The 25,840-nt window shown below is 36.9% G+C and overlaps 1 protein-coding gene across 1 annotated transcript in view; it reads left to right on the top strand.

Moving 5' to 3' along the window:
* LOC6046465 (gamma-aminobutyric acid type B receptor subunit 1) overlaps positions 1 to 25,840 on the top strand; it is a 203,096-nt gene that overhangs the window by 154,328 nt on the left and 22,928 nt on the right. The window contains exons 7-11 of the mRNA XM_038258438.1: positions 3,684 to 3,849; positions 9,167 to 9,416; positions 12,260 to 12,409; positions 12,966 to 13,108; positions 20,186 to 20,309. Coding sequence (XP_038114366.1) covers positions 3,684 to 3,849; positions 9,167 to 9,416; positions 12,260 to 12,409; positions 12,966 to 13,108; positions 20,186 to 20,309 — 833 coding nt within the window. The remainder of the gene's footprint in view (positions 1 to 3,683; positions 3,850 to 9,166; positions 9,417 to 12,259; positions 12,410 to 12,965; positions 13,109 to 20,185; positions 20,310 to 25,840) is intronic.

The raw sequence follows: 25,840 nt of genomic DNA, 5'->3' as shown, positions 1-25,840 counted from the left end.
CATCTGGGATATCTGGGTATCAGGAAATAGTACACGGAGAAAAAAAAGGACCATGGAATTTGAACACTTTGTTCGTTGTTCCCATTTTCATGAACGCTTGTTCACGATTTTGGGAGCTCTTTTTTCTTTGTGTAGTTTATGCAATAAGATGCAAAAAGTAGATTTTTTCAGCACGAGTCGTACTTAGAGAGCCTGAAGCTTATCAGAGAACGGTCATCTCAAACCAAAAGTACCAAACGAAGCAGGATTTTGCTCGATTGGTACCTCCGTTTGACAGTTCTCGTGCTTCGATTGGTAGGTATTTATGGTTTGGGATGCCGTTCTCTAATAAGCTCCAGGCTCTCTAGTCGTACTCGGCTCTGCCGAGTTGGATAAACGCAACGAGTGTTGAAAAAATCAAATTTTGCAGCGAGTTCCATATATTGTTTTTGTAATTCCGAAAACTACACTTGAATTATAAACCTATTTGTGAAAAAAACGTATTTGTTTTCCATTCAGCGACTGTTCCAACCGAGTAGATATTGATTATTGCAATAATGTTTCACTGTCACATGTTTTTGAGGCGTCTTAATTTCAGGTCTAATAAAACGTTTGAAAAGTAAGGTGTCAGTTTTTACGTTCTATTAACAAAACCAAAAAGCCGACGCTTGTAAATCTAGTGAACTTTCCCGCACTCCAGCTTTTTGTTTTGAAAAGCAGACTCTTTCGTCGTTCGAGTATGACAGGAAAAGTAAATAGTTTCACGACGGAATTGCAGAAAAAAATGGGAATACTGTTGTCTAACTACTTATTTGCGTTGTCATTGTGAAACGAACTACTTTTCATGGCAAAAAACAGTACTGAATAGTACTTTGAGTTTCCATTTGTGTAATAATAATAAGATTGAAAAGTGATACTTTGTTGTTTGATGTTGGACAATTATCTTGACGGCAAATAACATTCAAGCGGGAAAACAAACGTTTTACTGGAAGAATTCAATTCAAAGAGTGTTTCCTGGAATTGCAGAAATTGTTGTATTCAACTCGTTGCGAAATATATTTTGCAATGTAACTATCTATCTGTGGATCAATCGGACCGCGCACTGGAATCACAATCCAGAGGTTGGTGGTTCTAATCCCGCGCCTTTACTCCGTGCCGTACTCACACACTTAGAGCCGGTGGCGGCGATGTCCTTGTAGTTAAAAAGAAGACACTAATGGTTGGTACTAGCAATAGTGACCGACAGCTATGAAGTCAACTTCATTTTGTTTTGTTCGTATCTATTCTACTCGGTACACGTATTTGTATATAAAAGACCCACGCTGAAAAAAATGCCATTTGCAACTTGTTGCTTAAACTTCTATTTTAATCGAGTAATTATATTGAATCGTTTTGTAGACTGATGTTTTTTCCTCTCTCTCCCTCTCTCTCCCTCTCTCATTCGATATTTACAACCAGAGAGTCGAACGCTATTGATTCTAATAATATCCACTTAACTTCCAGAATTAAAAAAGAAACACATATTTGTTACTCGAACTGCCCATTATTCATAGTTATCCCGTGATAAATTTTGTCATTTTAAAGTTAAGCAGGTAATAGACTTTGACAAACAAACAAACAAACAAACGCACGCTTTTTGACAGTTTGGCAGTTTGCCTACTTTGTTTGTTTGCCAGCATTTGTTTGCAAAAACGTTAGCCTGCATACATTTTGATATTTGAAAGTTTTACAAACTGTCAAACCCGAAATTACTTTTTTTATCATACAATTTTGAAAAATTCTGACAATATATACTTATGTCTAAGAACTCAAGAATCAAATCATAGGAAAAAATCTAGCCAAATTGTCCAATTAGGGGTTGTTCAAATATTACGCTCAGATATTTACGGAATACGAATCAAGGACAAAAAACACTGAATTTTTCATGAATTGAAAATTAACTGAATTAGCTTTATGACAGAAAATCAAATTTATCTATACGACAAAAATTTGAAGGATGCTTTTTTATATTAATTCTTAACCCTTCGGCAGTCGCGTGTTTTGGCGTTTCTTACAAGTCGACGCCGTCGTGCTATCATGTCGTACGTCGCTTTTTGACGTTCCGAGAAAAACGCGCTTCAATGCTTGACCTAAACAACAAAAACGAAAGCACGCAATGTAAACAATAACAAACACGTTTTGTTTGGTTGACCATTCTGTGCATTGCCCCAAAGTTTAGTTGAATTCGGTTACTAGAGTCCCGAAATATAATTGAAAGTATTTACGTTAGTCGAGATTGTACCTGTGTCAAACGCGTTCTGACCTGAAATCCCTTTGGCCAATTGTCACATTTACATCAATTTTCAGGCTGTGTGTACAAAGTACATGTTTTCGAGTACCAAAGGGTTACAAAGCACAAAAAATACCAAAAAAAATGATGACAAAGATGGCATACTGCGTACCACATAATTTAATCCACACAATTGATATGCTTAGCCATAGCCGAAAAGCCCAAAAGTTTTCCACCAAATCCGAGTCCAAATGTCATAAAAGGACTACATTCATGACATGGAGTAATTGATGGACTAATTCACGTCAGCAAAACACATTTCACTTGCCCTGTCAAAACGGAATAGTCAAAGTTTTTCCAATTCGTGTGGAAACTTTTCCCAAACAATGTGAACGCGGACGGTGTGCGGTTGGAGTGGAAAAAAAATCGCCATCTCTCTCGCTGCCTCTATCCCTCTTTCTTTCTCGTTTTGCGATGATTTCAGATTGTGCACTACTGTCCATATGTTTGCATGTTGTCCTATGGTGTGTTTGTGGAAGATCAAGCCTCGAAAAGCACATTTACTCTCCTCATGTTTGCGTTAGAGCCAAAGGTGAATCCCCCACGAGACTCAACCCCGATGTTGTAAAAGGGGCACGTAAACCGACCGAATATACTGACAAGCAGAGAAAAATAAAATAAAAGTTTGTTGGAAAGCTGAGCGACCAACGGAACAACGGAACAGACACCAGAGCAGTAGAGCACCAACGGACAACGGAATAAAATGTCAAGCAGTAGCAAAATTGTTTCCAACATTCGGAGCCGAAAAGGGACTTCCTTGTTTGTCTGAGAACAGCCTAGACGTGCTTATTCTGGCCAGCACTAATAAATTCCAATTAAACATTAATGTTTGTTTGGCGCCTTTGTGCTTAATTGTTTTTAATTTTAATTTATGCTTGCAAAGTTCATTGCAAGAAGCAGTGTTGGCAGTTAGTGTTGTGGCAAATTAGTCAATTTTGTAATTGACCTTGACGGGTCAAACATATTTAAACTGGTTACGGTTAAGAACAATGTACAACATGAATGACCCAAAAACGCTTTTCGTAAATATTTTCAGCATAAAATAATTCATGCTCAAAACACCATCCAAATCATCAAAAGCAGCCATTACCTGTGACGACTCCCTTGACTGAAGTGGAACTCGCAAAATTGATCTGAGTTTACCCGCCTTCATTAACTGTGCTTATGACAGCATCAATACCATATTGAAATTGACTTTGGATTTTTTATGACTTTTTTATACCAGACCATTATATTGACAGGCTCCTACAGCGTGACTTGGATTATTTATTGAAATAACAAAATTATACTCTTTGTTTCGTAAAAAGTACCAGTAATCAAGCTAAGCAATTCAAAATGGTCATGATTCCTAACGCAAGCTTTCATTGTATTACAGGATGGTACGAAGACAACTGGTACGAGGTGAACCTTAAGAATGAGAACATCTCTTGCACGAAAGAGCAGATGAGAATGGCCGCGCAGGGTCACCTGACCACCGAAGCGCTCATGTGGAATCAGAACAATCAGAAAACTATCTCAGGAATGTCATCCGAAGACTTTCGGTAAGTTAAGAGTTTTTTTTGCCTTTGACATGGTGTATTGTTTGCCGAACTATTTTATGATTGCTTTTCACATGTTGACCAGTTAATTTTTGTAATTATATTTTTTCTAAGATCTACCGCAATAAAAATAACACAACTAGGGCGTCATCCATAAAGTATGTCACGCTCTAGGGGAGGAGGGGGTGTCTGAGCAAGTGTGACATTGCGTGTTACAAGTATAGGAAAAGCGTGACAAAGGGGGGGAGGGGAGGTAAATTTTGCCTGATTTTTGCGTGACGTACTTTATGGATGAAGCCTAGCATTTAATGTTAACTAAAAAGGTTCACCTAAAGCATTTTTTTTATTACAGCTAACCATACTTTTGTTTGGAACCTTATGCCTCTTTTGTTGATAATGTATTCTGTTCGGTTTTAAGTCTCTAATCTACCAATAACCATTACATAAATGGCATATAATAAACAGCATTATTGCCAAATCCCATGTTTAGGGAAACCATTCCAGTTTACTACTTTCACCATCACAGAAAAGGCAATCAATTGAATTCCAAGCTTGGCTACCAACATCTACCTGCCTCTTGGCGGAGGAGGCCTAATTTTCCACAATTTTCCCAATTGAATTGCCATAAAAGGTTTTTATTTTGTGGTTGTTGCTTTTCGTCCCGTACTTTTTTATCGATTGGCGATGAAAAAAGACACACAAACATCAAAAGGCTCAGTTACCACAAATTTGTGTTGTGAAATATATTGCAGGATCATTTTTTTGGTATTTTGTGAGCCGTTCATTTTGTTAAATATGTGTTGGAATGGCAAACCTTTGGCTTTGTAAGTTGCATCGGGACTTGACATGGACTCGTTTTGGTACCCTACGTCATCCCGTAATTTTGGAAAAGTTTAGATGACTTTAAAAATGCTTTAAAAAATGATAGAAAATTTATAAATACGTATTTGTTTTATCCTGGGATCGCATCCAGGTGAGAGGCAATCACGCTTACCCCTACAACACGGGTCCCGGCAATCACTTCTGAAAGTATCATAAAGCATGATTAAAGTGAGTAACAGACGATCTAGCTTGAAATGTTGCCGTGTGTAAAGTGAAAAGGCAACATTTCTGAACGAAAACATCGAGTTTATTTACGGGTGCCACGATGTCTCGAGAATGGACGGACCAAATAGACTAACATTCGGGGTGAAGACTTTCAAGACTACCCGTCTGCGTGACGAAACCCGATCTTGATATTTTGTTTTTTAATGCTTTTAGAAAATCGGCATTCGGCATTAGTAGTTTATGCAACAAGTTGCAAAAAGAGGATTTTTTCAGCACTAGTCGTACATTTATCCAACGAGGTTCACCGATACAACATTTTTTGCAATTCCAAAAAACACACACTGAGTGAAATTTTGTGTCAAATTTTCATTTTTTTTTGTCAATAAATCGTTTAAATCAAATTTTTTTTTAAAAGTGTTTCTTTTCGAAACAAGTGCTGAAAAGTTCAACTTTTCAGCACCCATTTGAGTGCTGAAAAGTAGAACTTTTCAGCATTTATTTTGAAAAGTGTTGCTATTCGATTATGTTATTTTTGGTACAGAAAAGTAGGCTATTTCGTCGTTCAAGAATGACAGGAAAAGTATAGAGTAGTACGAGACAAAAGTACGCATTCGACTTGTTCTAGTGTAAATTTTATGCGATTACTAATATGAAATGAAAAAAAATAAAGTTTGATTAAGTTATTGATAAAAACTAACCTAATCCACCTATGTGGTTGATGCCTTCCTCACTTTTTACCAAAAATGGTAAAATGAGTGGTTTGGACACACATTTCAGCTTTTTTTAGATCCAGAAAAAAAACACAGATATAACTTATGTGGCATTAACTCGAGACAGGATAGCTAGATCTTCAATGTTTTGGACATTTTGGAAAGGCTTTCAATTGCCTAACCAACGATGGGTTGGATGATGGATCCGGACATAGTTTACATACATTTAGGTGAGATCCGGCTTCAAAAAAGTACATAAATATCACTTAAGTGGTCATAACTCGAGACAGGGTGGCCAGATCTTCAATGTTTTGGACTCATTGGAAAGGCCTTTCAATTAACTAACCAACGATGGGTTGGATGATGGATCAGGACATAGTTTACGTACATTTAAGTGAGATCCGGCTTCAAAAAAGTACATAAATATCACTTAAGTGGTCATAACTCGAGACAGGGTGGCCAGATCTTCAATGTTTTGGACTCATTGGAAAGGCCTTTCAATTAACTAACCAACGATGGGTTGGATGATGGATCCGGACATAGTTTACGTACATTTAAGTGAGATCCGGCTTCAAAAAAGTACATAAATATCACTTAAGTGGTCTTAACTCGAGACAGTGTGGCCAGATCTTCAATGTTTTGGACTCTTTGGAAAGGCCTTTCAATTGCCTAACCAAAGATGGGTCGGATGATGGATCTGGACATAGTTTACGTAAATTAAGTGAGATCCGGCTTCAAAATTGTACATAAATATCACTTAAGTGGTCATAACTCGAGGCAGGGTTGCCAGATCTTCAATGTTTTGGACTCATTGGAAAGGCCTTTCAATTGCCTAACCAACTATTGATCGGAGGATGGATCCGGACATCGTTTACATACATTTAAGTGAGATCCGGCTTCAAAAAAGTATATAAATATCACTTAAGTGGTCTTAACTCGAGACAGTGTGGCCAGATCTTCAATGTTTTGAACTCTTTGGAAAGGCCTTTCAATTGCCTAACCAACTATTGATCGGAGGATGGATCCGGACATCGTTTACATACATTTAAGTGAGATCCGGCTTCAAAAAAGTATATAAATATCACTTAAGTGGTCTTAACTCGAGACAGGGTTGCCAGATCTTCAATGTTTTGGACTTGTTGGAAAGGTCTTCTGATAACCTAACCAACGGTTGGTCGGATGATGGATTCGGACATCGATTACATGCATATAATTGAGATCCGGATATTTGTGAAAACACATTTTTATACATAACTTTTGAACTACTTATCGAAACTTCAAACAATTCAATAGCGATTTATGGGACACTAAACCAAGTCGAATGCAACTGGTTCGATCAAAATTGGTTCAGCCAGTGCTGAGAAAATTCAGTGAGAATTTTGGTCACATTCATACATACACACACACACATACAAACACACACAGACATTTGTTCAGTTTTCGATTCTGAGTCGATATGTATACATGAAGGTGGGTCTAGGAGCTTTTAATAAAAAGTTCATTTTCAGAGCAGGATTATAGCCTTACCTCAGGGAGGAAGGCAAAAGTCACTTTTTGACCATTTTAATCTAATATTTGAAATTTACAAAATAATGTTCACGAAATCTTTGAAACCATTTAACTAGTGTTTAGTCTAGCCAATTACCTTTTAAATCATTAAAGAATCTTTGAAATTCCTCTTCTTCTTATTTTTTAACAATCTGTTTCACAAATCAAAATTTGCGGGGCAAACATATGCACTAAAATTTCCATACATTTTTGTATGAAAATAAATTCAAACACATTTTATAACTTTAATTTTTGATAGTATTGATTCAAAATCATCGAAGAATAATATTTCTACCAAAATCGGATCAAAAAATAAAACTTATGCAAAAAAAGAATGGTTTAAACCCTAACAATAAAACTTTAGTTATATAGGTACTACTTTGTTCAAGTAACTCAGTGTAATTAATTTTACATACGGGGCAAAGGTACGCACATCATTTTTTTAGAGCAATTGCCTGGTTCTCTAGTACTATGCTTTGAAGGCAAGTGATAGGAGTATCTTTCGGTTAATAAGCCGATTCTGAAATATTGTATGGTTATCGGTGACAGAGTGATGGTCATTAGGTGCGAACCTTTGCCCCGCTCTACTCTATATCTCAAAAATAATACAACTAAATGTCTTCACATTTATTTTGTATATATACAATAAGTGTATATAATCCAAATTTTTGCGTTACGCAATAAAAAAGCTCCCCTAGTAAGCAGTACGAACAATATATAGCAGAAATAAGAGTTGAGTTCCGGTATTTTATAATTCCGTAGTAAAGGTAAGAACAAGATTGTCCGTCAGGCCTGAACGCAAACGCAAAATTTTGCGCCTGTCATCATAACCTGCCAGTCATCGACCATTGAACAAAGCAACCCCTGCAGATTGTTCGACTGACAGTTGATGGAAAAATCGAACTGGCACAGCGTTCTGCGTTCACCACTGCGTCGAACGGACAATCTTGTTCTTAGCTTAACAGTTCAATAGGGCAAATCTGCGTTTGTAAACAAGCAGTCTATCCCTTTTGCTCAAGTCACAGTTCACGTCAAAAAGGGGGATAGACTGCTTGTTTACAAACGCAGATTCGTCCTATTGAACTGTTACTACGGAATTGTAGAAAATACAAAAGCATCCCACAATTATGGAACAGGCAAATTTTGGTGCGCATGGTCTCGAAAGAATGTTGATGAAATCTTTGTACTTTGAGTGGATTTTTTTTGTTTGAAATTTAATATGTCTTTATTGAATGGTATGGCTCAATGCTCTTCACCTTTATTGTATTTTTCGTTTTATTATTAACTGTTCACATTCATTTATTAACTTCAAATTGTTTTAATATTACTCTGCGTAAAGTAATGAAATTAAATTCCCATAGCAATGCAAATTTATTGACTGAATCCACTCAGTTTGCTCCTAATCTGCCGGGTGTAACTCAGCTGACTTGTTGATTTAATAGCCCGCCTCAACAACGGTCACCCGATCACAAAACCACCAGAAATATCTAACTAAATCATCAAGTAGATTTATAGCGCTATGATTTATTCTTTATAAAAGCGGTCACCCATGAAACGATTCATGACGGCCGCCATATCATTCAGGATGCCGAAACAAATGGTGTCTCCTCGTTAAGAGAGGTGTGTGTGTTTGGGTCTGCCAAGTGCCAGGCATCAAGTCCCATCCGAAGCGAAGAGATAAAGCGCCGACCGGCGATAATGCCTATAACGATGATAAACCGCGGGCCGGTCGCGGCAAAATTCATAGAAAACTCTCGCTTGTGGATTATGTTTCTCACCCCAATTGCTCCCAACACTTCAGTTCAGAACAGTGTTGAATATTTATATGACTTTTCCTTTGTTTATTTTTTTCCAACTTTGGTTTAAATTTGTATCAAAGTGATTTTGAATATTTCTTCGCTATTATTTTTTATGTCAAATTAATTTATTGAATTCTAGGTTTTTTTTCTGGTTTATGTCCAAAAAATATGGTCCTGACCTGAAAATCTGAGTATTAACTTTTTTTCTGATTCCAGAAAACGCTTGAATGACGCACTGATAGAGGAAGGATACGACATCAGTCACAATCGATACCCGGAAGGGTACCAAGAAGCACCACTTGCGTACGACGCGGTGTGGAGTGTGGCCTTAGCATTCAACAAGACTATGCAAAAACTCAAGGAAGGCAACATTGGAAAGACTCTCAAAGATTTCACCTACACCGACAAAGTGATAGCCAATACCATCTACTCGGCTATGAATTCCACGCAATTTCTTGGAGTTTCGGTAAGACCACTTCGTTTGAATTCGATAACCCACAGCACGACCGAAAAAATATCGATGCATGACTTTTACTGAGCGTACTTGTTTCTTCAAAGTTGTCAGTCATCAAAACTTCTAAAATCTGTGTTTTAGTTTAGTTTAAGCTTCTCAGCTAGAAAATCACGTAGATTCAAATCTAAAGAGAAGTTACTTGAAAGATTCCAGTGCAGTGTTATTAGTAACATGTTAACAATTGAGCAACTCTCTACCAAAATCAGAAATGGATTTTATTTGTTATTTTTGATTTGGCTTAAACTTTGTGGGGGCCTTCCCTATGACCAAAGAAGCTATTTTGTGTCATTGGTTCACCCATACAAGTCTTCATAGATCAATTTGGTGTTTTCGGCAAAGCTGTAGGTATTGAGTACTATTGAGAAAAAAATAGGAACCCGGAAAAAAAGATTGCCGATTTTTTTATAAAAACTAAATTTCCTAAAATACATAATTTTTCATTTTCGAGACAAAAACCCGCAACTTTTGAGCTATAGAGAAGTATGGTCGAAAAATCTACCACCGAGTTATGTATTCAAACAATACCTACAACTTTGCCGAATCAGAAAATTCACTCAAAAGTTACAGCTGTTTGAATATTTACATACCATTTTTGTATGGACAGCTGCCAAAATTCTATGGAGACTTGTATGTTCACTTGTATGTTCAATGACACAAAATAGCTTCTTTGGTCATAGGAAAGGCCCCATAAAGTTTGAGCCAAATCAAAAAATACAAAAAATAAAAATGTTTGAAATCGGCCCATTTCGTAGAGAATTGCTCAATTTCAGAATCATACCATTAACGTGTATCTGTCGTGCTGTGTAATTTATAAAAACATTGACAGCGAGCTGATTTTGAATTAAAACTAAGCATGTCAACCTGTTCATTGTTTTTGGTACAAGTGACGCTCATTTTCTTTATTTCTTTCTCATTTTCAATTTTACTGGTATGCGGCCAACAATTCCCTGTTTAACTGTCGCTCATACCGTTGACGTTCAGTTGACATGGTGGCTGTTTACCTTGGCTTAACTTTATCATAGCACATTAAAATCTGTATAATTATTTGCATAAAACGTTATCATACTCCACGTCTTATTTTCCCGGAAGGCAGCCTCAGCATGTCTGAAATAGTGAAGAACGTCGGCGTCTTCACCGTTGACTTGCTTCTATGTTGGTTTTATACATTCCTATAGGGTCTTATGTTTGATATCGGTATCACAGTCGGTGCCAATGTCAGGAAATGGTGGACCATACCCACCTTATATTCACTCCACAGCGACCGCATCGAACGAAAGGTTGACAACACAAGCTAGACTTCACGAGGAGTGTGGAAAGGATAATTTACGATGGGAAAACATTACAACACCCATTAAAATGATATACCGTCCAGATTGCCAACCAGTATACATCATTGCGCATTATACTCACCGAGTGTCCTAAATGCTCAGAATTTGCTGACTTCCTTTAGTCCTCCTCCCGGTGCACATAGTATACACCACGCCAGCAACCTTTGAAGCCATAGTGCATCCCAATATGTTCCTTGTTTAGAGCAGGAACAGAAGCAGGAGCAACATAAAGGCTCCAATGTGCGATGTGCACCGATCCAATAAATCATACAGGATGTCTCGGTGCTTGCCGTTCGTGGTGAAATTCCAAACCATCTCACCTGTTTAAAAATAAACGACCTCAGGCGGCTCACGGTTTGTGGTAGTGTGTTTCCTCATACCGAAGCTTTGATTAGTGGTGGAGAAAACGTTTAACCAGATTGTGTACGCATAATTTGATGGTTGTTTACTTGGTATCGTAATTGAATAATTTCTCTCTTTTCGCTAGATTTCACAAGTTAAATCTGGGTCATTCCTTCCCAAGTGACCACGCGTCCAACATCGACCTTCACCAAATCTGCTCATATTTGGCATGGGGGTTGTTTTTGTCCCAAAAACAAAGAATCCCAAGTTTGGTGACATTTGGTCCACCCTTGCGCCCGTGGCACCCCCCTCTTTTTCTGAGATTATTGAGAAAAGTTTACAAAAAGTGAACTTTTGGGTATGCATATTTGAAGATTTTTTGACGTAAAATCGAATGGCGTACTCAAAATTTACTTACAGTGTTGCCAGATATAAAAATTTTGCGCTTTTAGTTTTAAAATGCATTTTTAACCCTTTGGACGAGCACTTACTAACTGACAGTTGCATTCGATTGCTGAGAGTTTTTTACATTAAATTCGATCAAAACCTCAGAGTAAATTGAATATTTCTTGAGATATCACATTTTTAAGTTGGAAAGCTCTGTATTGCATAGCAAATGTTTTACTTAACCATAAATTTTCAACAGTACATTGCATAGTAGGCCTTGAAATTTGATTTTTTTTTTTTGGGAGTGGATGGGAATCGAAACCAGAACCATTCGCTTACAAAGCGAACACCACAACCAGTCAGCCACGGCCACTCTTATAAGGCTACGTGTTAAGTTTTCGTGAAAAAACTGGATTTCCTCCTGATTTCTAGAACAAAGTACTGGTTGTTGCAGGCTCTTTTGAAGGAGCACACGATTTTGTACAAAACTGCATCAATAACTCAGATGCGATAAAAATGCGTATGGGACATTTATGCGATCAGGAGAAATATAATGTCTTCAAATAGACTAATCTCAAAAATTCATATTGAACAAAAGTATCCCTTTCCTTGTCGCCTGCACTCACTTCCGGATAAATCATTCTAAAACATGCTTCTTGATTTTGACGGCTCGTCGTCACATGTCTCATAATGCTGACAGATCGTTTACACTCGTTTCACTTTTTCTTTTTTTTTCAGGGTTGGGTGGCATTCAGCTCACAAGGTGATCGCATAGCTTTAACACAAATAGAACAGATGATTGACGGCCAGTACTACAAATTAGGATATTATGACACACAGGCCGACAATCTCACCTGGTTCGACATGGAGAAGTGGGACGGTGGCAAGGTAAGTGTTGCCGTGAGTGAATGCATTTTTCATCATACTGTTTCTTTTGTGATATCAGCCTTCGGGTACGGAGAAAAACTAAAAGCAAAAAAAGGGAGGGATGCTGGTAAATGGAACATAGTGTGCAGGCAACAGCATTCGTGAGCAGTACCGTATGTGTCAAGAGGATGGCACAACCAAACGTTTCTAGTCTTGAAAACGGGATGCTATACTTGACAGGCGAAAATGTTAACCCAAATTACGTGTTATCCTCATGCAAAGAACAATGGTTTTTATTTTTTTCATGTTTTGAAAACAAAAAAGTTGTACTGAATGTAAAACATTACTCATAAATATGAAGAAGACCAAATTACACCACATCACACTGTATCGTTGCATAGGTAGGTTTATGATAAGCATAAACTTAAAGGTGCAACATTTTGCAAAACATGTCATGAGAGTGAAATGGCATTGCTCGCCAACAATCTCAATTTCAACCGAACTAAGTGCTAGGACAAATAGTTTCAAGATTTGCGTACTCATCATTTAATCCTTTCTGGCCTTCTGCTTGTTTCAGGTTCCACAGGACAGGACAATCGTGAGGCGCGTGTTGAGAACTGTTTCGTTGCCACTGTTCATCTGCATGAGCACCGTTTCCAGCTGTGGGATAGTGGTGGCATTAGCACTCATCGTGTTCAACATATGGCACCGACACCGGAGGTAAGTACACAGAAAAAAATTATGGTAATAGGGTATTTTAACCATTAGTGGACCCCCTAGTAGAGCCGATGCGCATTTTTCACAATTTTTCATTATTTTAAGCACTTTTTCATAACCTTTTCTACAAAACTATGAAATCTGAAGTCTTTTGAACAATTTTGACTATTTGTTTCATCAGAATTTTGTTTTTTAGCAGAAAAATAGCCATTTGAAAAAAAAAGTTTTTTTGCCTGTTATGGACCCCCTTTTCCTATAGTGGACCCGGGTCCATAATCCGATTGTGGACCCGGGTCCACTATAGGAAAATTATTATTGTTATACCAAATTTAACCGATATTTAGTGTTTTGATGCATGGTGGAGGTCTTATGATAGATATAATGAATAAAAGATGGATTTTCCATCATAAACAAATATGTTTTGTTAACAAATTTGGCTTAAAACATCAAAAAACCTAACATATATTTAAACAAATTTATTTCTGAAAAAGATCAAAGAAAACGTTTCTAAAACAATAAAAACATTAAAATGATAAAAAAAATAATCTCGATGCACATTTTTCCATATAAATTAAATAAATAGTTTACCGAAAAAAAACAATAGATTTGTTTACAGTTGCTGATAAAACTACGTATGTTTATTTTCAAAAAATGTTTTTATTATTATAAAATATCATTTCAAACTTTTATTACGATGCTTCAGTTAAGAATAATTAACTATAGTTTTTTTATAAATTCTTACGGCTTCAGCATTTTTGATACTTTTAACATGAAAACAGCTATATTTATACTCATAATTGAAAAATATGCAATTAGGTTGATTACAACAAGCATTTATTGTATGTTTAAGAGAAACTTTTGCTTAAATACACAGTTTCCTTCATTTCTGAAGGTTAAATTAACAGAGGTCCTCAAGAGGTCCTTTTGGAAAAGTTAGGATTTTCGTTGTCCTATATTTTCCTATAATTTTTGCTTGAAAATGAGCAGTTCTTCGCTTTATTTTAGTATAGTTAATTAAAGTTACATTATTTCGACTTACTGAAGTTAAATAACCAGGTAAAAAATGATTGGATGGATAGTAATTCAATCATAAAATAGAAATGCTGTTTTGTTGTGAAAATGCTAGTGGCCATGGCTGATTTCAGAAGTCGAACTCAAAACACTTATTTTGGCAAAAAGGACAATTCAATGTCAATCAACATTGTTTTAAATAATGCTGGACATGCCAAATAAAAGATTTGCAGGCAAAAACACGCTTGAAATTGGGATTTTATTGATTTTTTCATCAAAAACCCTTCAGAGGGTCCACGATAGGAAAGGGGTCCACTAATGGATAACGTACCCTATTCATTAGGAAATGGTGACAGATTTTGTTGCAAAAAAAGTGTAATACAGTCGACTCTCTGGCTGACGATCTTCTCGATATCAATATTGCTCCATGTACCGATGAATTCTTTAGTCCCTTCAAACTGCATACTTCGATTGTCTTTATTCCTCGATATTTTCTCTTGCTTGAAGGATCTCTTCCTCGACGATCCCTTGGATTCAATTTGCTTTAAACATCTATTTCAGTTGTCAATAATTTCACTTTCTCATGGCTTGCGTAGACATTTTTCTTTGAGAAACGAAGCTTTGAAGGGAGTTTGGCATTTCTTTGTTTTTGTTTGCTGGACGTTGCCATGATTCTCTCCCATAGCTGGTAAGCAAGAAAAAAACAAATATCAATCGAGTCTTCATTTTGCAGCGTTCTGTAAACTGTAAACTGCTTCTCTTCCTCGACGGTCCCTTGGATATTGACAACCAGAGATTCGACTGTATTACATCAGAAAATTAGGTTAAAGTCACGTTAATAAAATAAAGAACATCAATTCTCATCAGTTTCTGATGATTATTCATTTGGTCCACATTTTTACACATCTTTTAGGTAATATTACTCAAAAAGAGGTAATTTTCAACCTAACACATTTTCAATATTCCAAAATTCACCTTTTTTTGCTGTGTATGTGCTACTGGGTGGATAACAAACTTAATCCATGTCACACTTCAATTTCTCCTAGAAGTTTATTATTGCTCTATAAGCGGCGTGGGGAAACTCCGTCTTAATGTACTAAGATTGTGTGGCATTAAAAGGGAGTAACATATGGGAATACATACATGGGCACGCAAATAACGCGTTCGACCCTTAGAATATCAACAATAATAATAGAATCAATGCTAATGGTTGCTTTAAAGTTAAGCAATCTGTAGTTTGCAAAAATCCACTGTCCAAATTTATTGCAATAAAATTGCAAATAAAATGGCAGATTGAGTACGTTTCATAAAATAAGCTAAAATGTCGATTGAATGACAAAAGCTTTATAAAAACATGCTTGACGGATGTTCCGGGTTACCGGTACCGGTGGCCACTTTGAACAAATTATCTCACCGGGAACTCATAGTCAATGCCCATAAAATGCAACTGGAAGTAACCCGCTAGATATTACCGTTTGGAAGATGCAGGCCTTCAAAGTTGGGGATTAACGCGTTAATTAACGTGCTCCTTTCACGTTAAAGTTAAGATCAACGTAGGCTCCGTTCGCGTTCACGTTTAGGTTAACGTTTAACGATTCCGTTAAGTTACTTTACTTTACTTTTTTACTTTTGTTGGCGCTACACCATTAGCTTGGCCTGCTGCACGATTCTCCGCCAACAAGCTCGGTCTGCAGTTGTTGTCCGACGTCACCAACGATCAGAGGTACACAAACTCCTCTACTTCCTCGGATTCGTCGCCATCGATCGTAACGCACGGTCCAATGCGAGCCCTAAAGGACTCGGTTCCTCCTGCCAGCAGGTACTTTGTCTTCGCCACATTCACCCTTAACCCAACCTTTTCTGCTGCCCGCTTCAAGCCGGTGTACGCATCAGCAACCACCTTGAGCGTCCTGCCAACAATGTCCATATCGTCGGCGTAGCAGATGAACTGATTGGACTTGCTGAAGATCGTGCCCCGCATATTGAAGCCCGCTCGTCTCATAACACCCTCCAGTACCACATTGAAACAGAGGCAAGAAATCCCATCGCCTTGCCGAAGCCCCCCGAGTGAAGGAAACGAGTCCGATTCCGCACCCGATATCTTCACACAGCACCGAGCACCATCCATCGTGATTCTGGTCAGTCTTATCAGCTTCCCGTCCATAATTTTCCATAGCTCTTCGCGATCGACTGAGTCGTACGCGGCTTTGAAGTTGATGAATAGGTGGTGCGTGGGGACTTGGTACTCGCGACATTTTTGGAGGATTTGTCGCACAGTGAAGATTTGGTCGGTCGTCGATCTCCCCACGATGAATCCGGCTTGATAGCTTTCAACAAAATCCTCAGCTATTGGCGATAGACGGCTGAAGTTAAACTTCGTTAATTTAAATGTTTAACAGCACTGATAACAACGACCTTACTTACTTTTACTGATCAGACAACCCCCGGGTCATGCGCTGCCACTGAACTCGGTCTTGGGCTGCTACTCTCCAATTCCGACTCGGAACTCCCACACTTCTCAGATCTTCCTCCACTTGGTCTAACCACCTCGCACGTTACGCCCCCCTCCGCCGCGTTCCAACCGGCTCTGTATTGAACACCAACTTCACCGGATTGATAGTCTGGCTCGATTGGCGCGCAACCTGCGCGTCCGGCATTCTCGCGACGTGTCCGGCCCACCTGATCCGGCCAGCCTTGGCGACTTTCCGAATGCTTGGCTTGCCATAGAGTTGCGCTAGCTCGTGGTTCATTCTTCTCCTCCATGCATTGTTCTCACGTACACCACCAAAGATCGTAATAAGCACTCGTCGTTCGAAAACTTCAAGCGCTTGCAGGTCCTCTTCGAGCATCGTCCACGTCTCGTGCCCGTAGAGGACGACGGGTCTTATCAGCGTTTCGTATATGGTACACTTTGCACGTCGGGATATACAACGACCTGCTGGAGTGCTAATTGCTGAGATGTCAAGCTGGAACAGAGGTTAAGGTCAAACCAACATTATAAGCATTCAAAAGTGCTTTGAGAAGCCATTTACAAAATTAGAGCTAGGTGTTAATTTGTTTCGTTAATTTTCGATCTAAAGAAATCATCTCAACGTCCTTCCTAAACCTGAAACAAAGTGTTGTACTAAATTCCAATAAATTACAAATTACAAAAAAATAAGAAAAAGTGGGAATCGTTCCCAATATCATTCACTTTAAAAGCCAGTGCCTTTACAGTATCGACCACCATGACACGATGAGAGGTAGAACGCCACATAATTGTCAGATTATCGTAATCAAATTGTATGATAAAGTTCTTTGATATGAGTGTACCGCATTAAGGTGGAATCTAGTTATATGGGAAAATTGAAAATGATTAAAATCCAATCAGCAACAAATTTTTTGGGTCCCTTTTAGGGTCCCAAACAACCCCCCAAAATTTGGTAGCAATTGGTTAAGCCCACGATTGGCGCAAAGCGAATGAAATTGGTATGGAAATTATTATGGCGAAACTAGCATTTCCACATTTTTGAATTTACAAAATTCATGTTTTATTATTTTATGAAACCAACACCTTAGCAGTGTAGCCCTGGATGTCCTGAACAACTCTCCCAAAGAAAGTATGGTGCTAAGTGCGTCATAAAAAAGAGTTTTCAAAAGAAGTGTATTGAAATAATCAATGAAACTCAAATATTCGACGTGAAAAAGTGTTCAGAAGACATTATTAAGTTAAGTTGCACCCCAAATCCTCAAATATATTATAGTTTGCGAAAGATTCCTCTTGACTTGACAGTGTTGACAAAAAGTATGATTTTTACCAAGTATTTCGAAATGTCTCTCTTGAACACTCTGTAACTTTTGTTAGAAGCAAGTTAGCACCATACTGTCTTTGGAAGAGTTGTTCAGGACATTCAGGGCTAAACTTCTACGGTGTTAGTTTCATGAAATAATAAAACATGAATTTTTAAAATTAAAAATGTGAAAATGCAAGTTTCCCCATAGTAATTTCCATACAAACTTCATTCGCTTTGCGCCAATTATGGGCTCAAACAACCGCTCCCAAATTTTAAGAGGTTGTTTGGGACCCAAAAAAGAACCCAAAAAATGTGTTGCTGAAAAAAACCATTTTGGATTCCATCCTAGTACCCCATTCCCACTTTCGTTTATTCATCCAAATTTAACCTTCGCGTGTTCGGTTCAGTTTGCATGTGGCTGCGAAAAACCATAACGTCATGATTCGAATTCCCGGACGCTTCGTAAGCCGGACACTTCAACTAGTTTTATAAATTATTTGGATATAAGTTCACATTATGAATGTCAAAACTGTGTTAATTGATGAATTCTAATATTAACTTTCATTCAGCGTTCAATGTAGTTAGTGCCAAAACAATCAAATAAAATAAAATTATAAGTTTACCAAAAATGCGAAACATTTCACGTGAAATGTTTCATAGGCGTCCGAAGCACCGGGAAGGCAAAGCAGAAATTTATGTTTTTGATTTCCTTAAACTCCAGCAAATTTTTATATAAACTATCAATTGTTTCGGTGTTAACAGCTTATTTGAGACCTAAAGAATGCCATTCAGTAACATTTCAGTCCAAATTTGTGCGATTCAGAAGCAAAATCGAGTGTCCGGAATTTGAAGCAAAAGTGTCTGGATTTCGAAACAGCTTTTAACAGTGTCCGGGATTCGAAGCACAACAAGTCATTTTAATTTTGAAATTCTGATGAAAAATTGTTTGAAAAGACATATTTTGCATGCATTCTCTTAAAACTGACTGTTTGTACTAAATCCTGATGATATTTGTACCTTTTCAACTTATTACATGATTTTTTTGCCAGCTATAACATAAATAATATGGTACTAAGTGTCCGGATTTCGAATCATGACGTTATCCTCTTGAATAAATAAGAATAGCGCTATTTTCCCTCGCAAACTGACGACCGAAAACAGTTGCGCCCTTCGTCTGTCATGCTTCTCCAGGACCGTTTTGTGCCATTCTAGTACATTGATGGCAGGAGGGTTTGAATACCGCTTAACCGTGGATTTTTCGAAAATATTTGCGATTGCTTTTTGCGACGCGAGAGCACGCCGGAAGTTATTTGAAAATGCAAATGCAAAATCAAGCGCGCTGCTTCTGTCACCCAGCGGAGAAGTGTTCTTTTGTTTCTCCAACTATTCATACTTATTCTAAATTGCTGCCTTTTGTTTTCCCTTTCACTTTACTTATTGCCATTCGCCTCGCAGATGGAAAGGCACCCTAGAGAAACAAAAAAAAAACGAGAGGGTGAAAATTGGCTCTTAAGTGCTGTTGGTTTGGGCGATAAATTTTAAATCTTGAGAAGCCATTGTGGTCATCTTGCTGGCTAGGTCACGCCGGTTTTTTTAAAGAAAACAATTAATTGCTCTTTTCTTCAATCTTTCAATTATAAAATAAATATATATTGAACAAAAACAAAACTTTTCTTAGAGTATACATATTTCTTTTTTGCCGCACCGAGTAAGGCTATGTAGTTTAGACTTGTTTCATCCAGACTTAATTAAACTGATTTATATTCATTAGATATATCTATTCAGAGATATTCAAACTTGAATCTGATTAGTAACGTCATAATGCCATCTAGTCCAATCATATCACACGTCACTGGAGTGGACATGCTAGACTGAATAGGACTGAAAAGGAGTCTCGGTTCCGTATGATGTATGATGCAAAAGTGCAGTTCTGCCAGCAGTGGGTGGTTGGTGAGTTTCAGCAAGACTCGGTCTCTTCGTCTGATGATGCACTATGTATCACTATGCGGTAAATGTCATGTGGCGCCGGGTAGGGATTAGATTTCATTCCCGACAAGAGGATCAACAATTTGACAGACAGCTCGACATGTGCAGCAGACTAGGAACATCAGCTGGGTGTTTGTTAAAAAGGGCCGATGTGCCATTATAGCAACTAATTTAAAATATTTTCAAAAACATAGTTCAAAGCATAGTTCAATATCTGTATAATGAATAAACAGTCAAATTATTACAAAAACTAATTTACAATCAATCAAAAATGTAAAAAAATAACATGCATTTTTATTTTCTTCCACAGAGTCATCCAGACATCGCATCCAGTTTGCAACACAATTATGCTGTTTGGAGTCATCATCTGTCTGGTCTCTGTGATACTGCTTGGGCTTGATGGACAGTTTGTCACGGCTGAAAACTATCCCAAGGTAATAAAAATTGTGTTCACTGTTGCGGAAAAAAATCACTTGAACCACACTTGAAGCGTGAAGAAATGGAACATAATTTGAAAAGTGGGCAGCTGTTGCAACAATAACCCAACACCAAACGAGAAACCACGTAGACACTTTTTTTCAGGCTTGGGGAAAGCACCCAATCTAAAACCGGCGAACAGCAACTCTACTAAAACAGTGTGTTGTTTGTGACATTCTCCAGCGCTGATAGGGTGAACATTTCAAATTTTTATTCGTGTTTTTATTGGTTCAATCACCAATCGTGACCGAGCCGCGTAGCCCAGTGGTAACGCTTCCGCCTGGTAAGCGGTAGATCGGAGTTCAAATCCCGGCTCGGACCAACACAACTGGTAATCTTTTCCCTTCTGTAATCGATTGCTTAGTAAAGGGAAGGTAGTGTATCGTCACAAACTGGACGTTATCACGACACCTTAGGAAGGCGACCTATGGAATGTTAAAATTAACCTTAACATGTTAACATTAAGTTGAGAATGAAACTGTTACTGAATCTAGAGAGCCTATATGGAGAGGCGAAATGTCACTCTCAGGGTTCCAATCGAACTGTCAAATCGGGGTTCCAATCGAGCAACAAGATCATGCAAGAATAAGGTTGGAATCAATTTAAAATATTTTTGGCAAAAAAACGAGACTTATAACAATCACAAGTATTGTAAAACTGTGGTTCATAATAATCTGGTAGTTTTTGTAATGTTTGTGTTTGTTCGGTACAAGAAAAGTGCCAGCACCAAAGAAAAACCAATTTGAATGACTTTGGGTGTTTGAAATTTCTTTCAGAACATTTCATTTCCCTATGTAGGTCCCTAACTGAATCCGCTTTGTAAATGCCGGCCCCGATACTCTTCAAGGGTGTTCCCTTCAGGAACTGGGAAAGATTTACTTTTTTTAATCACCAATCGCAGCTGGATTAGTAAATACAAATTAATTATTGATGATGATGATGATGGTCCCACCTCTTACCCCTACAAAGGTTTGAGCTGGACGAGTTATCGTTTTGATAATATGGGTCAACATTAAAATCAGTTATGAAGAAAAACGAGCTGATTTTCAAAGCAAATATAAATAAGCCTTTCAATTAACTCTGTCATTACAGTTTACTTTCGTAGATTACTAGTTGATAGGCCTGTAACTGTATCAGCTTCAAGGAATCGCATTTGGTACTAACTACTGTTCGGAACACATATAGTTTTACTTGTATCTATCTGAACTGGGTTGCTACTAAGTGACAAGCTTACAGCGACATTGCCCGAAATCGCACCCTACTGTTTTACCTGACAGAGTGTACGTAACGAGTTTTGCCTGAAGACTTGTACTTTTCGACACCCTATCTTTCGACCGCCAAAACCTACTAAACTAGCTTTCCTATAGCCTTCCGAGCTCTCCTGTCTTCAGAGCAACTACCAATTTATATCATACATAGTAAAAATAAAAAACATTTACTTTCATCATCGTCAACTTAAGAGGCACATTATATTTGCATATCGCGCGCGATTCTCAAACCTTTGTAGACTTCTCATTTTTTTTTAAAACTCTAATTTAAACAACATTTCAAAAAAAATCCATCATCATCATGTGGTCATACAGAGCAATTAACTTGTGCATTCGTTTAGAATTCCGTCAATATATAATTATATGAAGTCAAACTTAAAATACTAATTTAATGTGCGAGCAACACCGTCTTTTGAACTCTGCTATTGTCGTTGATTGTTTAATCTGTCGGGGCAACGAATTGAAAATATTTACACCTTTATAGAACAAGGAATTTTGAGCAGCCCCAAATAAAATTTGGAGTGCGAGGCTCACCTGCACTTCTTGTAAAATGATTGTGAATATCACTACCTCTTAAAATTCGATCACACAAATATCTAGGCAGCAAACCATTTATAAGCTTATACACAAAAATCATAGTAGAAAAATTATTCTTTGCTTCACAGACAGCCATTGCAGGGCATCTAGCATGAACAAATGTGAAGTGAATCTGTTACATTTTAAAATTAATCGCATTATTTTATTTTGCAATCGTTGAAGCCTAGATACTTGTGTTTCATTTGCCAAAAATAATATCGATGAACAAAAGTCTAGGTGTGGTGAGATTATAGATTTGTAAAGCTGAATCTTACTCTGAAGGTTAAGTTCATTTCTTAGACGACACATAATTCCATACTTTTTTGCTATCTTTTTAATTGTGTTTTCAATATGTATGTTAAATTTCAAGTTTTCATCAATGATAACCCCTAAATATTTTATTGAATTAACCCGGTCAACTTGTTCTCCATCAATTAAAATTTGCACATTCTCTAGGTTTTGATGTCGCGGTGAAATAATCATGTATTTAGTTTTATTTATATTCAATTTCAACTGTTTAAATTTTAGCCATTTCGAAAGTGCATCTAAGTCTTCATTCAAGTACAATATAGCGTCAGTTGGATTTTTAGCAGCAACAAAAATAACAGTGTCATCCGCAAAAAGATTGATATCACAGTGTTTCAAAATTAATTTCATGTCGTTAATGTACATTATGAACAATATGGGCCCTAATACACTTCCCTGAGGAACACCGAGGTTGTTTTCTCTGGATTCTGAAATAGTTTCATTAAAAATCGTCCGCTGAGTTCTAAAATTCAAATAGTTATCAAACCAATTGAAAACTGAACCCTCGACACCAAAATGCTGGAGTGTCTGTAATAATAATGGCCTGGATATAGTTTCAAATGCACGTTTTAAATCTAAAAATACTGCCAAAGTAGAAGTTCTGTTTTCGAAAAATTCTTTCCATTTTGCTAAAACTAAATTCAATGCAGTTTCACAAGAATGACCTTCTCGGTATCCGGACTGTTCTGGGATTAATAATTTATTTTCTTTCAAGTATTCAAGTAACTGAGATTTCACGACAAGTTCTAAAATTTTCTCCAGCGTATGAAGCATATTGATAGGGCGAAACTCCTCAGCATTTTTGTACCAACGACTTTCTGAATCGGAACAACTAAAGATTCTTTCCAGACTGTTGGAACTTGACCCGACAAAAGGGATTCATTTATAATTTCAAGCAAAGTGTGACCAATGACATGAAAACAATCTCTCAAAATTTTTGAATTTACATTATCAATCCCTGATGAGTTTCCTAAATCAAAACAAATCTTTTTAAGTTGAACATACGTTATAGGATTGAAAACTTCTAGTTTACAGTTTCTATTTAACAAATTTCTGATTTCAACAGGTTCTTCTGTTCTATCTATACTTTCATTAATTTTAACAACACTGTCAATAAAATAATTATTAAATTTACTAGCAATAGCATCATCGGAACATTCTTCAATAGCTCCAAAAGAATGGTTCTTGGAAGGCTATCTTTTGATTTCATTATTTTTTTCAATATTTTCCATAATTCTTTACTATTATTTTTGTTTTGTTCAATCTTTCTTTGAATATCAGTACTTCTGGTTGTTTTTAAACTTCTGGTATATTTGTTTCTTGCAATTTTGTATTCATTCCAATGTCTAGGATTATTCGTTTGGCAAAATTTCTTGTAAAGTTGATCTCGTTTCTGTTTCAATCTTAAAAGTTCGCCATTATACCAACCGTTTGAATCTTTCATATTTTTGTACTCCGTAGTTACTAATTCATTTGTACAATTTTTCAAGGTATTTGTCAAAATTTGTGTTTTTAAGTTGAGTTCTCCTGTTAAAGTTCTAAAATTTACTTGTCTCTCTAAAAGATCACAGAAAACTGAAGGTGTATATTTTTTCCAAGACTTAATTTTGATCCGATCATTCGAAGATTCCAAATTAAAATTAGAAATTGTAATAACCAATGTTTCGTGGTCTGTTATTTTCCAATCACTTTCAGTGACAGCTTTAACATTATCGATGTTAGAGAAAACACAGTCAATTAACGTTCTACTGTTCTTAGAAATTCTTGTGAAATCAGTTACTTTTTGTGTTAGACCTAAATAGTCTGTAAGACTTTTAAGATGTGCAGAATTATGTTCATCAAGCCAATTAATGTTGAAATCGCTAGTTATTAAGTTTAATATACTCATATCTATGAAATTTTCTAGCCAATTTTCTAAAATTTGGATGAACCGCTGATCACTAGAGCTTGGCGAGTGATACAAAACTCCATATTTACCCGTCTTCATGCCTTTTTCAACAGTAATTCCCAAAAACCAGTTATTTTCCAAAAAATCGTTCAAACAAACTTTAATTTGAATAGACTCTTTAAAATAAATAGCAACTCCTCCAGTGTGCCTAGAGTGTGACAAACAAAAAACAACTTTATAACCTGGAATAGAATATTGATCAAATGCTTCTGGTTGAGTAATGTGCGTTTCAGAAAGTAATACTAAAAGAGGATGCGAACTTTCCACTAACTGTCGTAATGCTACGTAGTTTGTGGTCAGCCCTGCAACATTCAAATAGATTATTTCTGTAGCATTTACTTTCCCCAGTATTTGATTGCTATTCATTTTCATACATTCGATCTTTTTAATTGCCAGTAAGTGTCGAAAAACTGGACATTTGGAGCTAAATGCTGCATGATTCACGTCAAGATTCATCTTTTGCTCTTTGTTCTTTTTAAACAGTTAACACATTTCATTACTGTTGAAGTACACTCAGAGGTTTTATGGGACTCGCTACACTTCGAACACGTTTCGTTTTTGTACATGTAGTGCTCATGTGTCCAAATTCTCCACATTTAAAGCATCTCAGAACTTTGATTGCCTCAAACACTGAACATCTATCAAACCCTATATTAACCTTTCCGGCTTCTATTAATGCGTCAAAAGTATCATTGTTAACTTCAACTATAACACTGAATTTATTGTATTTTATGCGAGGATTTTCGTAAGAAGAAACAACTTTAACATGTTCAATAAAAATTTCGTCATTTTGAGTGGTCAATAAATCAATAAAATCTTCAGGAGCATACTTTTCACTCATACCTACAATTTTCAATTTTGGAAGTCCATTCGAGACAAATGCAGTATAATTTTGTCCAATTTTGTTTTCAATGTCACTTTTCACTTTAGAAAGGTTTTGTCCTGGGGCACACTGAGCAATAATTGAGCCGTCTCTACCATTTTTAAAATTATTAATCTTATGCAATTTGGGGTCAAGGTTTGATTTCAAAAAAGTCCTGGTTTGTTCGTTACTTTGGTTATTCTCATTTGGTTTAATCACAATTACTGGTCGACGAATTGCTAGCTTTTTTTCTTTAGAGCTGTTTTTAGTTTCTAGATTTCCTTTCAAAATATCCGCAAAAGTAAGTGATTCAAAAACATTATCATTTTCTTCATCGTCAACCACCATTGGCTCAGAGTCAAGGGCGCGTTTTTTACTACCCGGGAGCCCATCTGATTCTGAATGAATTCCTCTTTTTCTTGTAACATTTACTTTTTTTACTTTATTATTTTTCTCACAGTTCAATGTTTTTAATTTTTCAATTTGACTCGCCACACTGTTTTCAACAACTGTTTTCATTTTATTCTG

Source organism: Culex quinquefasciatus, chromosome 2, assembly GCF_015732765.1.
Source record: "Culex quinquefasciatus strain JHB chromosome 2, VPISU_Cqui_1.0_pri_paternal, whole genome shotgun sequence".
Lineage (NCBI taxonomy): Eukaryota > Metazoa > Arthropoda > Insecta > Diptera > Culicidae > Culex > Culex quinquefasciatus.
Note: the sequence above shows the minus strand (reverse complement) of the source record. Positions and strands in the feature narration are given on the sequence as shown.